The sequence below is a fragment of the Fulmarus glacialis genome, unplaced genomic scaffold, assembly GCF_000690835.1.
Source record: "Fulmarus glacialis isolate BGI_N327 unplaced genomic scaffold, ASM69083v1 scaffold4771, whole genome shotgun sequence".
Taxonomy (NCBI): domain Eukaryota; kingdom Metazoa; phylum Chordata; class Aves; order Procellariiformes; family Procellariidae; genus Fulmarus; species Fulmarus glacialis.
The window spans coordinates 17848-32301 of record NW_009193258.1 but is presented as its reverse complement, the minus strand read 5'-3'; the positions used below and the strand labels follow the sequence as shown (position 1 = coordinate 32301).

At 36.6% G+C, this 14454-nt stretch overlaps 1 protein-coding gene across 1 annotated transcript in view; it reads left to right on the top strand.

Moving 5' to 3' along the window:
* METTL25 (methyltransferase like 25) overlaps positions 1-14068 on the top strand; it is a 61492-nt gene extending 47424 nt beyond the window's left edge. The window contains exons 10-12 of the mRNA XM_009587369.1: positions 11166-11240; positions 11860-11931; positions 13511-14068. Of these exons, the coding sequence (XP_009585664.1) occupies positions 11166-11240; positions 11860-11931; positions 13511-13609 (246 nt within the window). The 3' untranslated portion in view covers positions 13610-14068. The remainder of the gene's footprint in view (positions 1-11165; positions 11241-11859; positions 11932-13510) is intronic.
* The last annotated feature ends 386 nt before the right edge of the window (positions 14069-14454 follow it).

Below are 14454 nucleotides of genomic sequence, written 5' to 3'. Positions count from 1 at the left end.
ATGTACTGGGAAGTAGAGGGGAGCGGCACTAAGTTTTTAGGAGTCACTGCCAGGGTTTGGTAGCTTAGCATGTCTGGTAAAGTCATGGATGTTTTTGACCACTGTGGCTGAATCTGGACTGTGGGACATAAACATCTTTCCAAACTCGTGGTTCATGAGGAGCACCACAGCTGCTTCCTTTACAGACACCAATGCCTCTGTTCCTGATCAAGGGGTAGCCCTGGTGCAATCCAGTCATTTTCCAGTCTGGATAAATGTGAAAGCAGAATAAAGAGAGCAAGTGCATAAGACACCTAACCTGCCTTGATACTCATTTATGTACATGTATGCCTTTTGCTAAATATAGAACTGATGAAGACTCTTATCAAGTATAAATATCCAAACAGTAAGATAATTTTTGCTATTGTTTTTCAGTAAAGATAAGTTCTTTAATCCTGCCAGTTCTTCATGTGAACAAGCCCCTCTGCATCTTTCATTTGTGAAATAGATGTGAAGATCTTTGCTTATTTGAAATAAGAACCAGACCCCTTATGAAAAGATTGTCAATAAGAAGTGAGTTAGAGTGAGACAAAATAGTAAAATAGTTTTTCTACCAAAAAAAAATAGCATTTATCAATCACCTAGGGCCATTCATTGTTACAGGTTACTGTTCAAGGACTGAAGTTTCCTATCACCTTAGGGAAAATAATTTCCTCCATTGTGTTTCTTTTCAATGTGGAAGAGCCTGTTGAGTCCAGATTAAACACTGAGATATAAATGAACTATTTTTTTCTGCCTTTTGGTACAGGATCATTCCTTTCACACATCTCTCCACCTCAGTAGTAAAACTGAGACACACACCATGACTACTGAATGTCTGTCAAAATATTCTCATTTTGTGAGGACAGAGAGAGGTCTTTTAGTGTGAATTTGATGCTTCGCAGGTATGGTTATATTGCTTTTAGCTTCAGGACTAATGGAATTGCTTTGTGGGCCATGGATACCTGCACAGGGCTTTAGTAATTGGTCTGGATACACACCAAGGCAATATTTTACTCCTGGTTGTTTTCTTTGTCGTAGCTCACTCTGTTCCTATACACTCCATGTTGTATGGGCAGAGTGTTCAGTGTCGCATAGATATGGGAGAAATTCTTTCTATCAGAAGATTTCTTTGCCCTTTTTTTACCTAATTTGCCACTGTTTTACCTAATTTAGCATGAATGTGGGACTCTCACTTGAGGGAATGAAGCATTCATCCCTGTTCTTGCTCCTAGAGGAGCTGGCCACTCTTACGCTTGTTAGCCTTTCTTCTTTCAAACAGCAAGAGCAATCGCGCCGTCCTCTTCAGCAGAACATGTTTCAGCTGTTTGTAGCCACCTTGCAGATGGATTTAAAACGAAGCCTCTTTATTAATACATTTGGTTGCTGCTTAAGACAATAAGTGCTACAAATGGCATTGCCACAGCAAAAAGTCCTTGTATAAGTATTTATGTATTTCTAGAGTGTTCGAAGAAAAAAACCCAAAACTTTCTTAAATTGCCTGGTGTCCTGTACGTAGTGGGGTAGATTAGTAAAAGATCTTTCATAGGGCCTAGCTTCAAGGTGATTAAAGAGAGGAAGTGCTTACAAGGCTAAGGCCTGGATGTGTGTCTGGCAGACTTTGTGATCTATGACCCAGCTAGGATCCATTTCTGCTAGCAAGTGAGAGCCTCAGTGGGTGGAGCTGTTTAACAGAGGAAAGCTGGCCAGGATTCACGTAAAGTGCAGTCTGGGAATAAGGAGAGAATGCTATTTAATGCCACGTCCGATTGCAGGAAGATATACAGGGCTGGAAACACTCCTGACATATCCGCAAAGAAAAGCTATTAGTCACATTGATTTCATCTTCTGCTATATTCACACTATAGTTACTGCTGTGGGCTAATAGCGTATAAGGTAGTTACTTTGTGTTAGTCAAAATACTTCACAAATCACTTAACCCTTTCAGATGTAGACATATGCTGGGGAGATACAATAGCAAATTCAGAGGTAGGGTCACCTTAAGCTTTCACAGACAAAGAAGTTTATGTGCCTGTCAGTGAGTGCGTCATTGCAGATTTACTTGGTTTTGTTTAACCGAGCTTCCAAGTCTCCTGTGAGTGGTGTTTTTCAGTTTCAAACAGTCTAGTGTCTGCACATAACCTAAAGTTGCTCGGTCTCTTCCCCCGGAAAAAGTCATTTATTTGGCAAGTGCCCCATCTAACAACCTGAGATGAGTTCTGCAACAATAAACAGATGGTTAATGCTCAATTTCTACCATCCCCGTTTGCTTTAACCCTGACCAGACTTCTTAAAAACAGCTGCTGCCCATTTGTCTTTTTCTGATCCTGTGCTTCAGGTGGAGCATCCCAAAAAGATTTACAGCTGTCAGGTCTCAACCAGCGGGTCAGTAAAGGGTGCTAGACCCTTCTGTGAGGTGTTGTACCCATGACAGTAGTATTTACATTAATAACACAGTAAGAGAAACTCATGTCCTGTAAAAAGCTCGTTTATCATCTTAAGTAATTTAAACAACTTTGATATTTGATATATTATGTCTAGCAATGTTAGACTCAAAATGTTTCAAAACCTTGATGTAGCTATGTAGCTAAATTTACATATAAGACATATTCTCCTGTATATTCTGCAAAGGTTATGTATTTAGAAGTAGATTTAATTAAATAAATGTGTTAGTGCTTGCTTTCTCTACAATAACCAAGACTTCTAGGTTTATTTATAATTAATAATTAATTAATAATTATTTTTATATGATTTTGTCTTATTGTTATAAGAATCTGAAATTATTACATATCATTCATTTATACAGTAATCTTTTTCCTATAGTAATTATGCTTGCATTTTTGATGTAATTAAATAAGTCCAAATATATCTGAAATACATTGGGCTTGCTAGTTCAGTTTTACTAGAAATCCTAAATGACTTCCCTTTGTTACATTGACCTCATGTTTTTGCGAACTCCAGAGTATTTAATTTTGAGTGGTAAAACTGGTAGGTAATACTGAAATCAGAATTTATGTGAAAATATCGCGTTTTTTCACTAATTGGTCATTTTTTGTCAGACAAATTTCTTTTTCTTATGTCTTTGGACACTTTTTATATCGTTAGTGTGAATAGTTGATATATGTTTCATGTAGCAGTAATGATTTTTTTAAAACAGTGATACTTTTTAAGAAAACACAAAGGCATGCATATGTGACTTTTTGCTTTCATTTTGATGAAGCAAACACCTAACAATAACATTAACAATAACATTAGCATACATGTAAAGCCTGAAAACTAAGTAGCTGAGCTGAGTGATCTCTCAGTGCTATAACTATCATGTAAAAAATAAAGTCGAAGCTCTGAGATTTTTAAGACAGTAATAAAAAAACTGATTCTGTTGATTTTTTAAAAAATAAAATAAGGATATGTTAATTTTAAAAATAACTGGGTTTACACTTGGAGCATAAATATGGTTGTATTAAAGGTTTCAGTGATTTACCACTGGTTTAGAACTGCAGTTTTAATATATGTTTCCTTTTTATAATTGCTTAGATGGCAGAGTGAGCATGGATTAAGGAGATGTCTTCTCTTATTTTAAGATGAGGCAGTTATTCATGTTAGCTAAATCTATATTTAATATATTGGGCTCAGTCCTGAATAAATTTTTAGCAGACATAAATTATGCTGTGCTTGCTTGCATTTATTTATATGATAATAGTGCTCTTTTTAAAATTAATACAAAAATAGTTCCAATTTGCTGTGTTCAGATTCCTATAGTATTAGATGGAAACACTTTAGTTAAAGCATTACAAAGCCAAGAACTTGAAGGTGGGACTTTCAAAGACGCCTGCTAAGAGAATTAGGTGTCCTGATCACATAAATGCTTTGTGAAAATGCGGTGGTAAATGTACCTTGCAGACAGCTTCACAGTGAGTGGCTAGGAAAATGTTTGGAAACACCCCTTGAGTTTCCTGGGATCCATCCCTAGGGTCATCTATTCCCCCTTTCCAGGCTAAACCAGGAGCCATCTGACAAGCCTTTACAAACTTTGTAGTCCCTCTGAGGAACATGCAGGTGGAAGCCCTGTCCCCCCATGTTGGCTCTCAGTCCAACCTGTGTCATGAGCTGTCCTGGTTTCAGTCCCTAATCATGTTCTACTCATATAATGGTGAGTAGGCTTTGAGGATATTCCTTCCCATTTCCACATCTGTGCTTCTTGTACAATACCGTTTGCAATTTATCACGTGTATTTCCTAGTTTGGTCCTACACCAGCTGTGCTTCAGATGTTCTAATGATCTGATCCACTGAACTTGAACACAACTGTGTCAAAATATGTTGAACAGAATGTTTTGCATGTTTTTTCATAATTTTAAACCATATAATTAAGAGACACTGTGCTCTGTACACATCACTGACAAGCAGTGTTGTAATTAAATGAACAGGTGAGCCTGGGACAAGATAAAAAACCTCTGTCCTTATGGAGCTTGTCAGGATAAGTTCCATTACAGTATTTAGAAAGCTGCACTTTTTTAAAACTATGTGTTTGGGCAATTCCATCCTTCCTAGAAAATGCTTAATAAGGTTTCCACGGCCATGTGAGAACATTCTAAAATAATAGAGTGATCTTTACTTCTTCCACCTTTAATATAAATGATATGTTCAAATGTTTTGCAGGCAAAGTAGTTTTTCATATAAATTTCTGATTTACTGTCTTTACAAGATTTTGACCAAAGGAGCATGGCATTCTCTAAACCTATCCCAAAGGACTAGTTGAGTGAAGAATTTCTAAGTTTAAATTCAGCACCAATATGAACTCTTCAACCAAATAGATTTCTTACACTTCCTAAATTCAAATGGCTGAATATGTTATTAATTTCTCATCTGTAATGTTTCTCAGTTTCTGAAAATTGAGTCTTAACTACAGAATTACTGGTGACGAATTCATAATTTAAGTTTTAGTGTGGTGTGCTATTTGAGATATCAATGGGCTAAACCAATTTTGTTTTCAAATAGATTTCTTGGAAGAATGCTAAATGCCACCAAAATGTTTTCTGAGAACTTGGTGGGTTTTGTGACAGTCTTTCTTTTTTTTTTTTTCATTTCTGCCAGCTAAATTGCATTGAAAGAAGCTACTTTCTTGAAAGTGAAATATTATTAAGGTAGACAACACTTGCTACTGTGAAGAGTGTGACTGGCTCTTTTGCTGTGATAAAACATTTAAGAGTACCTTCCCCCCTTCTTTGGCATTTGTCAGTGTCTTTTAAAAACATCATTGCACTGTGTTCCCTTATGAAGTTAATAAAATGCCCACCTTGACTTAATGTGTTACAACCCTTACCGCTTTAATCTTCCCAAAGTACAGTGCTTATAGTAAGTCGGCCAGGGGCGATACTGAAAGCGATAAAGATGCATCTTGTAACCAGTGATGCAATAAGATTGTGCCACCTATCCTGTGGGATCTGCACTGGATCTTTCTGAGCTTCTGGAGATCACGTAATGCATCCTGTTTCCATGCTTGCCTGAGAACTTGGATATTGATAGAATGTGAACCAATGATCAATGTGCTGAATGAGAAAAAATGCAGCCATCATTTTGGTCAGTGTTTCATACAGGACAATTATTTACAATGACTTATTTCAATAAGACAGAGAAGAGGACATTGGGTAAATGGAGGGATGTGCTTCTCTTAGCTTACCATAGAGTGTCCCTTGACTTATAATATCTCCTCAGCAATGACTAGTGGAATATCATAAAATGCAGTTGACAAAGGGAGTAAGAGGAAGGATATCATTGTGTGGCTTAATTTTACTGTTGTTTTAAAAAACTGTTGAAAAACCGCATACTTAAGACTGGGGAATTGTCATCAGTGGAATTGTAAATACATTAAGACATGAACTAACCTGAATATATACAACTATACTGGGAACTAAAAAGGAGAATTTTTGTGGAAATTGGGGAAGAGAGGGACTTCTAACCTGAGATTTCCGATCTACCCCACACCAAATTCAGTGTTGATATATTTAAATGCCAGTGAATACCTCATACTGGTCTGGTCTTTGCTAGGATTATTTCTAATATTGATGTGTTTTATTGCGTACAGACATTGGGCAAACATGGAGCCAAAACCAAAACAATACTCTGTTTTCCCATGAATTCTAACATGGCAATTAACTGAGTCTAAACAGTCAAAAAATGAAGGCACTAAATGAATTTACACACTTAATGCATTTTACAATTGTTGAAGAGTTGACTTTCTCAACTGTTTTCTTGGACAGAAGGAATTTCAGCTCACGGATTTCCCAGTTCAGTTGTCAGTTAGGGAAATACTGGACAAAGGTTCAGGTAACACTTGTATTACAGCCTATAAAGTATATGTGCATAATGCTGTTTTCAAGTATAATTGTTTTTCAAACAGACAAAATACTATCCCAATTATGGTAGCGTAACATTTTAGTCTGACTAGGAATCTTAAGAGATGTGACTTTTACTTCAATTAGATATAATTCTAAATAATATAGATTGCCTTTGTTTGAAATGCATTTTAAACGAAGTTCTAAATACACTTAAGTTTCTCACTAATTACATTATCCGTTTTGTATTATTTTACACTACATTACATTACATTGCATTACATTACATTGCATTGCATTACATTACATTATTTTCAACTACCTTAGTCATGGGAAAATTGTAAAAAGTTGCTGTATGGTATGGTCTCCCACGTGTTTTGAACTGATCTAAGACACTGCTCTGCTAAAAGGGTTGCCTTACTGCTTTCTTGTACTCTTGCTAGTGTTCATGATAATGCTGGTGCAAGAAGAGAGAGGAAACACGGAAACGCACAGTCAGTGCAGGGGAAAGCAGTCCCTCTGAGGCAGCAAAGAGGAATTACATCTGTTTAAACAGACCGTGGAACAGCATCCTTAGGCTCTGGCTCTCCTCTGTAGGGCGTGTGCAGCGCTGGACAGTAAAAGAGACTTTCATTCAGCCAAAATACTCTTAGTCTAGGGAACGACACAACTCTGAAAAAATACTCTCTGGAGAAATTTTAAGTATGGTATCACTAATTGTCACCCACCTTGTGCCTGAATGTTTTCTTTTCAGCCCGTGCTCAATCAGCATGTTTGTGGGATGGCAGTCTAACTCGGGTGTGCTCTGACGTGTGGTATCTCACGTGCTCTCAGGGCTCTGTTGACAGTCTCCTGGTGTTCACAACGGATGAGACTGGCCTATGGTATAGTTTTAGTGCCATCTCCAGCATACGGTACAGTTATAACTAGGTCAATGGAGACCTTGCTGCCTTCTAGTTCCTTTTGGCTGTTTCAGCTGTTTGAGCCACCACACCAATCCACAAAGACATTAGTTTAAAAGAAAGCATGCACCACCATCACAGTGCAAAGAGACGAGGTGCTGTTGTTCACAACCTGATAAAGACCAGGACGCATTGTAGCTAAATCAGCAAAGAAATACTGGCCAAAACCTCTCTGTATGTACTGAAGCTTACTTCAATGTCAGTAGCACAGATTTTTGAGAGCAGAATCATTATTAAGACAAGTGCATTATATGTGTATTTTGGTTTTTTCATGCATTTTCACTCAGGCCATAAATTCATAGTATCAACATCATAATGTAAGAAAACAGTTTAGTGCATGGATTTAAAGATTTGTTTCTGGATACACAAAGCTGTGGCAAGCCTGCATAGAGAACAGTTGCATGCACAACTCCAGTGGCTAAATGGGGCTTGCTTGGCATGTGTAAGTACAATTCTGTTCCTGAAAATGCAAACAATAATTTACTCTTACTTCACCTTGGAAGGATAGGTGAAGATTGTGTTGGGTACCTTTTAAGAACTGAAGCCAGCTGGCAAACTGTTGCAGTTTCAGGCAAAGCCAGTGTTACCTGGGTTTTGGTTGTCTTCCAATAAATTGACCACAGAACTAGCCACCAGGTACCCTTTTCATGCCCTTTTCTATCAATGCTTTGTGGTGGACACTTTCTCTCTTTTCCAGCTGGGCTGTTGCATTGAATTGGTTCACCCACCAAACTTTTAATTGAGGTACAGTTTGGAATAGTACCTAATGAATCCATGACAGCAGGATGCATTCAGTCAGAATGTGTAGTAAGCAAGGAGGGAGTGGAAAAGCATTTGGGCTCAGTACTCGAGTATGGCAACATCCAAGAGACATTTTTGACCCAGCTTTTTATTTGCCAAATATTTCACAGCTTGTTTTTTTTTAATTTGAATGCTTCATGTTGAAAAATGGAGAACATAAAGGAAGCAAAAGCCAAAAGGTTTTATGATCACATTTTTACAAATACAGATCTTCGTATTTTAATTCCAAATAGCCTGTAATTTCAAAAATCCATTATACTAAAACCCTTTTAATTCTCAGTTGAAATGAAAAGCTTATAGGGCAGAGGTTAAATAAACTATTTTGTTTATCTCATGACTGATATATTTTAGTTGGTTTGGCTCTTTAGAGGGGAAGAGAAAAACAAACCCTCAGATATTTGCACAGCTTTACTGAAAATAAAGTAGCAACAAGACCAAAAAAGTCCTGTTAGTCCACATTAGTACTGCCAGATCAGCCTCTGTAGTTGGGAAAAAGTACTTTCTAAATTAAAAAAAAAAGACTGAAAGACTACAAAAGTTCTTCTAACCCATCCCCTTGTTTTAAGGGAGAGTTAGAATTTTAGGTTATTCCTGAAAAATATTTGTCTAATCTTCTTAAAGCTTCTTGTGAAGGAGACTGACAACCTCCCCAATCCTTAATTAACCTCAAAGAGAGAAAGTTTCTTCAAGTTTTTGGCTGATTTTTTTTTTGCTGCAATGCAAGCCCATTAGTTCTTATCTTACCCACTGTAGAGAGAGTGAACAAACTGTTCCCTGCTTCTTCGTGATAGCCTTGTAAAACCTGTTATTATGCCCACTCTCAATTTTCTCTAATTTAGCCTGATCAGTTCCAGTTCTCTCAGTCTTTCTTCATAGGTCATGTTTTCTAGATCTCTGATCTCTTTCCTCTTTCAGGGCTTTTTCAGGCAGTTCATTTTTTTCTTTGAAATCTGATGCCCAAAAATGGATGCAGTGTTCCAGCTAGAGCTTTGCCCCTGCCAGGCAGAGTTGAAGGATTACTTCCTGCGCCTTGCAGGCTGCTCTCCCATACATGTCGCAGAATGGCGATTGCTTTTTTTTGCAGTAGCACAACTGTGACTCTCGCTTAGCTTGTCTTGCTATATCTCCCAGATTGTCATTTGGTGTTCCCCATCCTGAACAGCTGATTATTTCTGCCTGAGCGTAGTCCCTTCTGCTTTTCTGTACAGCATTTCAAACTTCTTTTCTAAGCAGCGCTCCAATTTCTGAAAATTATTTTAAGTTCTTGCAATGCCTTCCCGTTGCACATTTGCAGACTTAGTTAATGTGGTTTCTGTTCTGTCATCTGAGTTCTTAATGAAAACATGGCATATTGTAATGGACCTCCAGCCAGCAGATCTTTTCAGTTGTTCAAAGGCTCATTAATAACTACTTTCTGGTTACGGTCATTCAAACAGTTTTCACTCGCTTTATAATACTTTGATCTAAACCTTGTTTCTTAAATTTGCTTACGAAATTGTTATGTGAAATGGTGTCAAAAACCTTGCTGAAATCAAAATATATGACAACCAGTTGTTTTTTGCTGTCATGAATACTTTCACCGTCCTTACAAGCAAAGTAGACTGACTTGTGATTTGTTCTTGACAAATTCCTGTTGACTATTACTCATCTGCTTCTCTCTCAGTGTTTTTAAATTCTTCATTTGTTCCATTTTTTTCAGTGCATTGAATTTGAACTGACTATTCTATAGTAAGACATACATCTACTAGCTGTCTGACTTTGAGAACTTCTCCGTGACAATGAGTAATAGTTCTGAGGTCACTTCATTCCCTTCTTGGCTGTCCTAGGATGAAGTTCATAATACATACTTGATTTGAAAACTTAAAATTTGTGGAAATGTTCTCTAGTTTGTTTCCCTATTTTAGGCTGAGATTTTACTTCTTTGCAACTGGATTAGCCTCATACTCTCAGATGACTCTTCTAATAAAAGTGTGCAAAAATGTATTAAACACTTCAGCTTTCCTAGTCTTTTGTCAGTACCATTACTTTTCTGCTAAGTTGTGGACTAGCTCTTTCCATAGCCACAATAGAGTAGCTGTACTGCATACTCCCAATACTGAAGAAGTACATCAGGCTCTTTCAGCTCTACTCTTTCCAGCAGCCTCCATCACTAGTAACGTTGCAAACCTACTTCCCATTCCTCTGACAGGTTCCTTAAGTGGCCAGCTCAACTGTCTTCTTTAGCATCCAGGACTGTTGACAGCAGAAGAGTAGAGACATCATGACCTTTAAAACCTGGAAAATGTTACAGTCTGGCTGCCCTGTAGAGAACATGCTTTGTGAAGAGCAGTTATGGTCATAGCTCTAGCTACCTGCGGTGGTGCAGTGGCCGCTAAGGGCTGAAAAGGGAAGGGGTATTTGGCTTAGTCGAGTTCTTGAGCTGCCTTTGTATCAAATTCAGCCTCAAATCACAGCTTTTGCAGTCATAGTGGCAGTGCTGGCAATGTTGCATCAGGTGAATGGGAAAAGAAAAGGAGAACATGTAGTAGTTCAAAGTAAATAGAGGAAGTTTTATTTTAAAGATGGGTAACTTGAGGCACAGAGAAACAAAGTATTATTTGCAGAATCTGATAGTAGGTTTTGTAATACCATCCATGACTGAAGCATGTTACTCTCACACCAGAATCCACTCCTCAGCTGTTTAAATAAGTCTCTTGGGAATGGGGGTGAGGAGGGGATAAGATATATGGGAAAGGAAATGAGAATGTTATCTATCTCCACTTTACTGTGTAATACTCATTTAAGAATGGCTAGAGCTTTCTCAATAATGAATGTATCTCAGTATTTCATGTCAGTGCAAAATGCTGTCTGAAGAACAGTTATGGTAAATGAGAACTGAGCAACTGCTACTAGAAAATTATTATAAACCTTAGGAAAGTGCTAATTTCAAAAACAAAACACAGATTTCATTTTGTAGTGTGACTTTCAATTAGGAAAAAAATATTTCATTTTAAAGTTCTCTTGAAAAAGTAACTAGAATAACTCTTATATCTTTTTTTTAATCCCTTGCAGCTCCCAGACAGCTGTATAATGGATTACTACGAAAAATACAAGCACAGAATGAATGAGCTTGAAGCATTTAATATGGTAAAAGTTATAGGATTAATACTATTACCTTTTATATGTGTGCTAGTCTAGAACAAAGCCCTGTTAAGTTTTATGCAGAGGTGGACTGTCTTACGCTGTGGTATGTAATCGCAAAAACAAAGCAGCTCCCCCTTCCAAACTTCGGAGCATATCCTATTCCAAAACTATATTAGGTGTCAGTAAAATAATAAAGCGAACACATGGAAGATTCTTTTTCAAGAGGGACTATTACCCTGGAAAATGAAATGTCATTCTCCTTTTAAACCTAGACTGGTCTCCATGCAGTTATTTCATAAAAATTCTTTTTATTAAAATTCATTATTTCCCTCTTTAAAGTTGTTCTGCTTCATATAATATCATTTTCTTATTGGACAATGTCTCAAAACCAACTAAATAACATAGCTTCCTGGCTTTATGGCATTTCATGTATTTTTGATCTTCAATATAATCTGTTTTGAAGATGTCCATCCCACAGGGAAAATTGGCAAGGTGACATTTCTACAACAGAACCACTAGAAAATGACTGACCTTCCTGGAATTGTTCTGTGGAAGTGTAACCATTCGGAAGTGTATTAGCTGTCTTTCCAAAAATCGTTATAGTATCTAACCTTTCTTTTAGTTGAAGGTTGTTCTGGCTCCCTGCATAGAAGTTTTGATACTTCTGGATCGTCTTTGTTACCTCAAGGAGCAGGTATTTTTGCATTATATTTTATGATACCTAAAGGCTACATCAGTGAAATGAGACTATTTCAGCCAATTTATTGCTGTGCAGACCAAAAGTCTCTGTTGCAGAATTATTATTCTCATCATATTTGCAAAAGTATAAGCATTCATTCAATTTAGTATAAACATATGCCCAGCAGATGTTTTTATTTTCAGCAAAGCAGCAACAGTAAAGTTTATGTTCTTTTAATTGTATGGTAATTACTAGTCAATAGACAGTAAAAAATAAATTAATTAAATATGCAACAAATCTCATTTTATACAACATATTGAGATATTTAATAATTAAAAAGAATATTGGAAATGCTAAACAAACATTGTGCTGTACATGCTAGAGCTTCCAATGAATATGTTTTAGAACATATAATTCAAGAAATTTTGAATTAGGTCCAAAATGTTTATGATTTCCTTTTATTGTTTCTTAATTAAGATCAATGATGAGAGAGGGTGCACTTTTTCCAACTGTATGGGTCAACTGAGGTACATTTGACTAACATACAGCCTGGACATATTTTACAAGTATAGACCTGGGATATAATAAGGAAATGCTCCTACATTGACTCCATAATGATTTATATTACAGTGTTTCTTCTAACGCTAATTTTGAGCTTGGCCTGATTAACTCAGAAGCAGCAATCATACTTTCTCTGCACTAGTAAACGTTTTTCAGACAAATAATAATTTGCTAGGAGGAAATGGTAGCGTCTTCCAGCTTCTGCTCTGGGCCATGGTCAAAATAAAATTTTAAAATAAAGTTTCAACCCATTCATGTGAATAGCTCTGTTTTTCCACCATAAACCTTTCATTTTAACAGCTCCATTTTATCATAAGTAAAAATTCACTTTATTCTCTGCCACAGTGCACTTGGAACAACTGAGTTGTAGTAAATGTATGCTTTTGTTCTAACTGGTATTTTTACAGAGAGGCAATTTGAAATATTTAAATAAAAATGTATTTTCCCAAATGCCAACCAGTTATAAATCACATAGAGATCTGTATGATTTCCAAGACAGAAGATCAGACTTGCTGCATTTAGCACTGATTTACCTTTTCTAAATGTAATATATGCATTGATTTGATCCTGTACTTGTTGATTCACAAAATATGTTTAGAAAGAAAAAATAGAAATGATAAAAGCCATATGCAACATGAAGACCAGATCCAGCTGGCCTTATTCATTTGAAAAGTCAGTTAATTAGCTTCAGTAGTAGAATGTGCTGCATAAAATGAGTAGGACTTGATCCTTAATTTCTTTGCTCTAGTTCAACCGAAAAAAAGCTTTATTGACGAAGTGGGTGGTAAGCTGTCATTTGATAGTGCCAGAAATAATTTAATGTCTTTAAAATACATCCTGTTTTGGGTATCCTTTTTTCTCAACAAACTTTCCGTGATTCTCTTGTTGGGTAAGTGTTCCTTCTGCTTTGCATTAAGGATAATTTTTAATTTTTTTTTTGCAATTTCCTATTTCAAAATGTGGACCTATTACCGTATCTAAGCTTTTAAGTCAAACACATTTTTATGTACTTCAATCATATATCATTTTACAGGACAACATTGCCTGGTCTGGACTTGTGAAGTTATTTGATCCCGTGAAATCCCCCAGATGCTATGCAGTTATTGCTCTGAAGAAACAGTCATGTTTTTAAGTGGAAGCAAACTGCAGATAGGTTGGAAGCTCTGAACTGATACTGCTGTTTCCTCACTTTTATTCTGTTATTTTAATTGATTCCTCAAGTACACTGACTGTTTGCTTTTTAGCTGCAAAAGTGCAATGCCTCTTTGAATCATGAGAAATAAAGATCTCCTTTATAAATACCATTGCTTCCTTATGTCAGTTATTAAACAATGTTGAACATCTGGCTTTATTATAAAAGTTATGACCCATATTATGTGATTATTATTTTAAACTAATTTTTATGTTTCTTTTTTTTAAGGCATTATACTATGTATCAATACCCTTTATTTTGATATTTTTAATCACAAGATCATACCTTCTCGATTTTTACCAGATTGCATTAGCAATCTCAGACTAGCCTCGCCTTTTTTTTTCCTGGATTCAGATGGTGCATAGTATAAACAGAAAAATAACCTGCACTGTAAACAAGAGGTAAACTAAATAGGATCTTTGTACTTCCCTGTTCTCCAGGTCATCAGGACCAGCTCATTTCTAGAGCAACCTAGAAGAGCCTAGATAGTAACTACCTGCAAAGAGCAGTTTTGTATTAACCCTTTCTTCCTTCAGGCATGTTCCTGGCATGCACTTGTTCGCCTGTCACTCTGAAAGAAAAAAATGTGGGAGATCTCTCCAGTGGGAGATTTCCTAGTGCTTAAGAATCAGCTGCCCTGCTGGAGTTCACTCTGTAATCCTTGGGTTATATCAGAAAGCTATTATCTGGCCCAAATGTGTTGGGTATAAATACTTTGGTACCCAAGTGAATTGAAACTTGCTAGGCAGTTTCTCATTGGCTGTACTGCATTCATGAGTGGGAAA